Raw genomic sequence first — 8,611 nt, forward strand, 5'->3', positions numbered from 1 at the left:
AACTCTCTGGTTGGCTTTTTAATTCACACAAATGTTGGGGTCCAACTTTTCTTGGCAGATCTGGAAATGAGAATTAGAAAGTCTCCCAGTGCTTAGCTGTACATTTTTCTTTTCCCACATTCCAGTCACTCTGAATGCCATAACAGTCTAGAGGAAAAAAAAAAGACTCTTACCTCTCACTTCTCTTGTGTGGTGTAATTTACCACTTGTGAGTCTTGCTCACATTATAAACTACTCGGAAAAGTCCGCAGTAAGAAGGTTTTGCGTGCTGGGGCAGGTACGTGAAGGTGTAGTTGGCAGTCCCTATTTTTTTACTTAGAACTTTATATTCAGAAGGACAACGTCCTTCCTGTTCACTTTCCTTCAGAGAATATACCCACTGATTTTAGAGAAGCTTTGTGTCGGAAGGGATATCCCCTACCCCCGTAGCTCCATTTGCTTACCAAGGGTGATGCGTTTGATGTCTGGCATGTGTGTAATGTGAAGCACTGAAAGGCAGCTGAGACTAAGTTATCTTTTGGTGCGAGACCTTGCAACAAACTCTGTGCCAAAGGACCCTCGTTAGACAGATTCTTTTCGCTGTTTTGACTTTTTGGATGGTGTACAGGGACTGTGCTGTCTGACTCGGGAGCAACTTTCTGTTAAAGCTGCCGTTTCTTGGGGACTGATTTCCAGCACTGTTGGGCAAAATCTGATCAAACAGATTCTTCTCTTCCCTGCCAGGGAGTAGAAGCAGCTCTCTGCACTCCTTGCTTTTTGGGGCTAATCTGTAAGGATGATCTGGAGGCTGCAGTGAGGAAGAGTGAGCATGTGAATTAAGGGAGTGCATATGCTCCACTAAGATTCAGCTGAGACAAATTGTTAGCCTTTTCTACTTGTCTGTAACTTGCTTGAAATGTAGGAGCTGTTCCGTGTCTCACCTAGAACCCATCCGGGGATGAGTGAAGGTGATGATAACATGCAACAGGAATTTCCTTTTTTTCTCTGTCTGTCAGTCTGGATTATGACACTAGTTTCATTGGTTTCACTGGTAGCATAAATCCTTGCGTGTCTTCTGATGTGCCGTGACTAAAATTTGGATAGAACATGTGGTTTGGTTTTTGGCTTACGTCTTAGAACGTTGTTAAAGGTGCTTGATACCGTCAAAAGGTGAGGGTTGAGTTCTGCTTTGAAAGTAAGACATCTTGAAAGTATCGATCTGCATACCCGAGCTCACTGGTCTTTTTAAATTTTGGTTGTGCCTTATACGAGGCGCGGACATGTAAGCACGTGTAGCTGAAGTTAAGACTGTAGAACATGTCTTTGTAAATCTGTTTTGTTCTGGGGGCTGGCTCTGGTCTGATAGATGCTGAGCTGGCAGTCGGCTCCTGGCACGAGCAGCGTCTTCCTCTAGGAAGGGAAGCCTAACTCGCCCGCTGGCAAGGCTGTTCCTACTTGTCTCCCTTTCCAGCAGAATCCTATGTAGAGCTGTGGAAAAGGCGATGGTATTAGCAATTATTGTTAGCCTACGGACACCAGTTTTAGTCTGAGATAAAAATATAGTAAGAAAGCAAAGACACTTTTTAGGAAGTAACCTTCATTTGAAGCATGACAGAGATACACAGATATCGTTCGTCATCTCTAAAAAGGATTGGTTAGTTAAAGACAATAAAATTCCCCACGTCTGGAAAATAGATATCATATTAGTTGGGGTGAACATTTAGAATCTGAGATGTAAACTTAGGCATTAGTATTTTACTACAAGTTCCTTTATCATTCCTGGTAACCTGAGAGTCTGAAGATCTTAAAAGGGAGGTAGAAATGGGGAGGAGACTTAGACTTGTTGGGAGCAGAACATTAACTGCGTATTTCCAGTAACTAACAGGGAAGCAGTGAACAATTTGGTTTAATGTACTGAGCTTTGGGGAATAATGTTCCACTAAGATGTTTTTGAGTTCCCCTGGCCAGAGTTTTGCAGATTGACAGTGCGGTGAGTGGTTTACACTTAGTCTTGCATGGAAAATTTCTTTAACACTTATAGTGCCTCAGAATTCCTTAATAAGGAATTATAAGAAACTTGGACCCCCAGACTGACACAAATGGATTCTGTGGTGCTTTAATCAAAAAATGCCAAGGGCCTTTTAAAGGTTTAGTAGAAACAAAGGTTTAGTAGAAACAAAGAATTAGCAAACTAATTAGCATCTACCAGAGCTCTGGCAGAAGAAAAGGTGGTGGTGAATGCAAATGGAAGGCTTAGTGGTGTACACCTGATGGAAGGGGCTGTGAAGCAGCTGCAGAAAAGTGAAGTGTAAAACTTGAACCCCAGAAATCCCATGGCCAAGATTTGTGTTTGCAGGAACAGGTATGGGATGCACTTTGGGAAGGTTGAAACAGGCTTGCTGCTGGCCGGGGAGCTGGGAGCTGGCCTAGCCAAACCGGCACGCGCTGCGTGCGCGTCGTTCAGAGAGCGCAGCTCCCAGCTGGAGAAGGGAAAGGGAGATTTCCTTGCGCTTGCATCAAGCATTTTGAACTTGGCTTCATTAAAAGAATGCTGTAGGTTTCCACAGCTGGAGAGTGGAGAGAGTTACCAAGGCAGTAACTCTAGATTCTCTTTTCTTCTTCCTCATGGCCAGTTCCGTCAGGTCATCAGTGTCTCCATCTTGTCTATCCTATCCATAAAGTGGAGATTCTGTCCATTAAAGGAGGTATTTGAGGCATGCACGTATGAAGAACTTTGGATGAGTTGGATGTTCTTATTTATCGGACTTCTTCTGTTGTTGAAACATTAGCTGTTTAACCCTACCTGGCTGTGTTTTGCCTGTACTCTCTGTAGACTGTTTTTCAGTAAAGACTGACTGTTCCTTGTTTTGGGATTTTTTTTCTTTCCAGAAACATTTCCATTTTCTGGGGAGGAAGATATGAGTGACCCAGAGGCTTTGAAATCTTTACTTTCCCTCCAGTGGAAGAACAAAGCACATAATTTCCCAGCTGAAAGAAAATTCAATGCAGCTGCGGCCCTGAGTGAGCCATACTGTGCTGTCTGTACCCTCTTTTACCCCTATAACCAGGTAATTCCTGATGCTGCTCGGGTGGATGTGTCGGTGGTGGGTGCTGAATGGTGGCTACTGTGTAAGTTATGATGCAGACCTTTATAATAAAGAACGAAGACTCATAAAAATCTGCACACCAAAGAAGTGTGCTTGGATTTGGCAGAGAGAGCGGATGGAGCCTTTTTTGTTATCTTTCCTGGCGTCTCTGGCTTTTCTCAGCTTTCATTTTTTAAATCGCGCTGAAAGAGCTTCGCACTGCAAACGCTATTTCATGCAGAGAAACGATGCCGTACTGGGTATGTGATCGCTCTCGTTTAGATATGGGCCCAGATTTCTGAATATATGCAAACGAGCGACAAAATAAAAATCTACTGAGTGAGCACAAGCATCACTTTTTGGAAACCACCAATATGCTTTGGGATATGTTATGAGCAGAAAGGCAAAATTTATCAGATGAATTAGTTATTTGCCCAATTGTGTATTGATTTGTTCTTGTGTGCATATAGAGCCAAATCTGGCTTTGTGTGTCCACTAGGAATATGGGGCTTAGACGCATATATATGTGTTGGAAGCTTTTTCTGAGAAAAGCAGAACCCACCTCCCCTTTCAATAAAACCTCCTTGATTTATTATACAGACCAGAAATAAAATAGCTGTTCTGATTGCTGGATGTTGTTGTATAATGGTTGTAAGGAAAACTGGGTACAGCTGGGCTGTTTAATCCATTGTTTTTAACTCTGCTACCAGAAACCTTGAAATGTCCTTCAGGAGAAATTCTTGCAGAAAGATTAGGGGAAGGACGCCAAAAGGATGGGAGGGGGGAGGGAAGGTCTTGCTTTTATTAATATTTTCCCTTTTTTTTTTTTCCCTCTTCGTGTTTTCAGCTGCAATTTAGGAGTTTAGATTTTTACAGAGGAGAAACAGGGAAAGCTGCTCATTACTGTCATGCTTCTTTGAGCTTTTGAAATAAATTACAGATTTATAGGCCTAAGGAAGAGAGAGAGGAGCAAAAGGGATGGGGTGGGGGTGTGAATGAGCAGGCAGCATTTAAAGCTCATTATTTGTACTGCATGGCATCAGGAGTTGGATGACTTTTTTTGCGAGGGGAGTGCTTTGACTTTAAAGTTTAAACTGTTACCAGGGAAGAGGCGATTCCATATGACGGTATTTGCTCTTTAAGTCCTTACAGATGGATAAAGAAGCTGTCCCAGTCTCTGTAGGGGACACCACCTCTTTCGTCCACCTTTCTAAATGCGGACAAAAGACCAAGCCTCTGATCCCGGAGATGTGCTTTACCTCAAGTGGAGAAAACACAGAGCCCCTTCCTTCAAATTCATATATCGGAGAGGATGGAACCAGTCCCTTGATATCCTGTGCCAAATGCTGCCTGCAGGTTCATGCGAGTGAGTGTTTCCTTCTTCACCAAAATGCTTTTTGGGTATTGAGAGACTCACAGATTTCTCTGTGTGTTGCCTATATTCGAATTCCTTCTTGGCATGCTTGCTATACCTGTCACTCACACTTTTTCCTTTCCTAGTACTAGAATGTCTGTATATTCGAGTCCATCTTGGCAGCCAATGATCTTAAAAATACACACAAATACTCCTTTTACTGTTTGTTTTGTTGGCTGATTCTTCTCTGTCTCACAGAAAAGATCCTTTCTTTGTTATCTTTCATTTTTTGTAATAAAGCAGAAATCACAAAGCTGATTGCACTCTTTTCGCTTGTTCAAATATTGGTCTGCTGGGTAAGGTTGTATTGTTCTTGTGTGCATCAGAGATTATGGAGTAGTTTCTGAGGTATCTTTTATCAGCGTCTGTGTTACTGTTTGTAGGAATGGCGCTTGATTACAAAAAGGAACATATATCTGTTCGTTTCCCTGATAGTTATGTCTAAAAGAAGATCTGATTAATCCTGGCAGAGGGTACCTTCACTGTGGATTGTACCACATCTAGTTAACGTTTGCACTTGTACTAGGAGTTGTGATGAGTTACTCTTCAGCTGTTTCATCTTGACAGATGGGAAATCTTACTTGACTTGCATCAGCTGGAATTACTTTTGCTGTTCTAATTTTATAGTCTGCAGGTCACCGTGCAGCTCGGCGTGACTATCGCTTGTGGAGAACTAGAATGCAACTTTTATTTCTGTAGTGCATCTGTGATTATGGTCACTTCTGGCTAATAAGAAGAGTGAGCGTGAGGACGAAGACTGCTTTCCTACTTGCACAAATTGTGGTCTCTGTAGCAATCAGAACAGAGATACTGCATCTTGCATGTCCATATGTCTTCAATGGTCCAGTCTGTCAAAATGGCTTCAGTGACCAGATTCTATTTAGGGACAGAAGGATGTGGGCAAGATGATGTTAATCTGCAGTCTCAGACAGCGTGTAGAGAAATTTAGCTTTCTATTTTGGCTGTGCTCTGCCCTTGGGGATAGGACAGAAGTTAAATCTAGCCTGATGTGGTCTCCGGTGTCATCTTGTTTCCTTGTCGCTGTTTGTACTTCTAGACTGTGATATCCCTTCGACTTTGCTGCAGAGAATCCATTTGCTTTTATTATAGGACTGCGGTGTTGAGGTGTATTGTGGTTAATCTGGCAGCATGCTGTAAAACCAGTTGGCAGGCTGCTTGTCGTTGAGAAGTGCCACCCCCAGCTGCGCTAGGTTATGACAACAGCAGGAGCGTACGGAGAAGAAAGCTTTTGTGGAGGTGTTAACAAAATCCATAAACAGAGCATGCTTTTCTTGGTCCGTTACAGTCGTCGTTACGGGACAGTCTGGTGTCAGTAAGTGCGACTGTTTCTCCCCTCAGATCCCATAGTCCAGCTCCCCGTGGTCCGGAAGCAAGAAATCAATGCTGAAATCTCAGCCTGGTCTACACCGTTTTGAGCTCCCCCGGTATTTCAGTTTCTCTTTTAGCTCAGTTTCCAGATCAGTTTTTTAGACTCAACACCTCTGCCCATTTTCTAGGACTGGGCTGAATCCGCTTTCTTGATTTGCCATATGGTGAAAAGAGACTTCATATGTGGAAGACAGCTGTGGATCTATATTATTGACTTTTTTTGACATAATGTTTATCTGGTTAAGTGGGTGATTTTTATAAATCAGGTTGCTGTGGCAATCTCAGTGCCTTCTGAATAACTTCTTTTAAGTTTAATTCAGTAATTGGAGACTCTCCAGCTGAAATTTTATGTTCAGTTTTGTTAGGATCGGTAAAGGCCATGGGATGAGCTTTGTGTTAGGATGCTCGCCAGCAATTTGCGATATGTTTAATTCTCCGCTCACTTGGCAAACTTGTGGGAATCGTGGAGATCCACTTTTTCCAAAGCTATTTCTATGTCTTTCTCCCGTTGTCTTCAGTGGCAAACCTCATTGCCTTTTACAGAATTTTAAGGGCTTTTTTGGTCTTATATCCATGTCTTTATAATGTATATTATAAAGTATAGTACCACTTTACTGTTTTGGTGCTGCAGAGAAGTATGCAAGAGGATTTGGTGCTTGCATATTACAGTAGCTGATGCTCTGTAAAATCAGATGTTTCATATAACACTTCGCATAACCAGAAATTAATATTACTTTAAGTACTGTTAAACACGTGAAATGCATGTATTTAATTTCCTTGCAGTATTACTGGTTTTGTCCTTCCTCATAATACCACTTAGCAAAGGTAGCTGCGTCAATCCTGCTAAAATTCAGTGGTCCTGCCTCTTTTCATGTGTGAGTACATTCCAGCAGTCAGAGCATCATTTTGAGCCCAGTTCTTGCCTGAGAATCAAAGTACTGCTATTCTTGTCCTTACAAAACAGAAAAAAAATCGTTGAGTGTTACCTGTGTGTGGGTTTTTTGTTTGTTCATTTTTAGACCTGCTGGTCCCAAATTCTTCCCCGCTTCCTAAAGATGACTTTCCTTATGACTTTTGCCTGAGCCTGGACTATTGAATATAGTTACTTGAATGCTACACCTGATTTCAAAGATGCTTCTGAATTGGAAAGTCAACAAGTCCATACTAGAGATAGGTTAGCAAAACTCTGACAGATACAACTTTGTTTCTTTCAGGCTGTTACGGAATACGTCCAGACTTGGTGAATGAGAGTTGGTCTTGCTCACGGTGCTCAGCCAATGCATGGGCAGCGGTAAGCATCTATCGTTCTGGAGGCAAAAGAAAATTTAATGTGGGAATGAATTAGATACTTCAAGGGTGATGGGTGGTGGGAAGGTACAGTTTGCCTTTGCGTCCCAGATGTGATGTTGTCATTTTTGGGGAAAGATAGGCAGTGTAGCAGAGCTTTTTGGTCCAGTTCTGAAGTAGTTCTGTTCCTACAGGAATGCTGCCTCTGTAATCTCAGGGGAGGAGCTCTTCAGATGACCACTGATGGGCGGTAAGTGATGTTTTTAAGTAGTTTGTCCTTCCATACTGCATCTGATGATCTGGTGGTGTGAATTTGGTCTTGATGCTCAGTGTAACAGCTAATTTTGGCAGTATGCAGGTAACTGCTACTCACTAAATTGGCAGGATGAGCTTGAGTAACTGTGCTGTCTTACACTCTGCAACAGGCTTTTCAGTAGCAGGGGCAATGTGGGTCTGAACACTGTTAAATTTGGTTCATTCTCAGAGAAAAGTCTTTTCAGAGAATGTTCAGTATCATGGAAGATCAGATGCGTAAGAAAGTTGATCTCTGTTGTTCCAGAGACATTACCTTGTGCGACCGTGATGAACGATGGATTAGTAATGTTGCCACGGCTGCCGACCACCAGAAATACGCCTTGATACTGAGGCAGTCAGAGAAATGTTAACTGCCCTCTTGAGTATGTAATTCAAACAATGGTAGACTCTGATTTCTCTCTTAACTTTTTTTCCAGGTGGATCCATGTAATCTGTGCTATTGCTGTCCCTGAGGCCCGTTTTCTCAGTGTAATAGAGCGTCATCCTGTGGATATCAGTGCTATTCCAGAGCAGAGATGGAAGCTGGTAAGGGCCTTTTACCTGTAGAGAATGTTTGTGAACAGGAGCCAAAAAAAAAAGGGAAAAGAAAAAGGCTTCAACTAGTCAGAAAAACATTGTATGGGATCATAAAGTAGCTGAGATTGGAGGTGATGTTCTCGCTTTCATTTCCAACAAACACAGCAGGAAGCCGTGTCATTTGGATGTCTTCTCAGGTACTATCTCAGTGCTTTGACACACAAACAAGTTGCGATTACCAGATCTGCCTGTACTCTTTAGGAGTGTGCTTTTACCCTGGGCAGAGCCTAGGACGTTTACCCACCCGCAGTCAGGGCTAAACTACCTGAAGGCTTCATTTACTGAAAGTACTGCATGGCAGGCGTGTGAAGGGACGTGGTAACTAGAAGGAAGCTGACACATTGTTGACTTGCTCATCTCTAATTTGATTCGTCTTTCTTTACAATATTTCGCTTTTCCTATCAAGAAATCTCTTGTAGAAATTAATAAACATCTCTTTGTGACCATGACTGCAAGGCAAGACTGCAAAGATTTTAATAAGAGCCCAGCTACAACTTGTTGTTTAGTTGCACAGCCTCATCTGAGGGATTAGTAATGGATGATTCATTAGCTCAGAGCAATTAAT

At 42.4% G+C, this 8,611-nt stretch overlaps 1 protein-coding gene across 1 annotated transcript in view; it reads left to right on the top strand.

Annotated features, from left to right (window-relative positions):
* The window catches only part of LOC104616953 (lysine-specific demethylase 4B-like), a 9,382-nt gene extending 1,978 nt beyond the window's left edge, over positions 1-7,404 (top strand). Inside the window, exons 3-6 of the mRNA XM_010282139.1 lie at positions 2,869-3,047; positions 4,209-4,431; positions 7,083-7,234; positions 7,350-7,404. Of these exons, the coding sequence (XP_010280441.1) occupies positions 2,869-3,047; positions 4,209-4,431; positions 7,083-7,213 (533 nt within the window). The 3' untranslated portion in view covers positions 7,214-7,234; positions 7,350-7,404. The remainder of the gene's footprint in view (positions 1-2,868; positions 3,048-4,208; positions 4,432-7,082; positions 7,235-7,349) is intronic.
* The last annotated feature ends 1,207 nt before the right edge of the window (positions 7,405-8,611 follow it).

The sequence above is a fragment of the Phaethon lepturus genome, unplaced genomic scaffold, assembly GCF_000687285.1.
Source record: "Phaethon lepturus isolate BGI_N335 unplaced genomic scaffold, ASM68728v1 scaffold47402, whole genome shotgun sequence".
NCBI classification, from domain to species: domain Eukaryota; kingdom Metazoa; phylum Chordata; class Aves; order Phaethontiformes; family Phaethontidae; genus Phaethon; species Phaethon lepturus.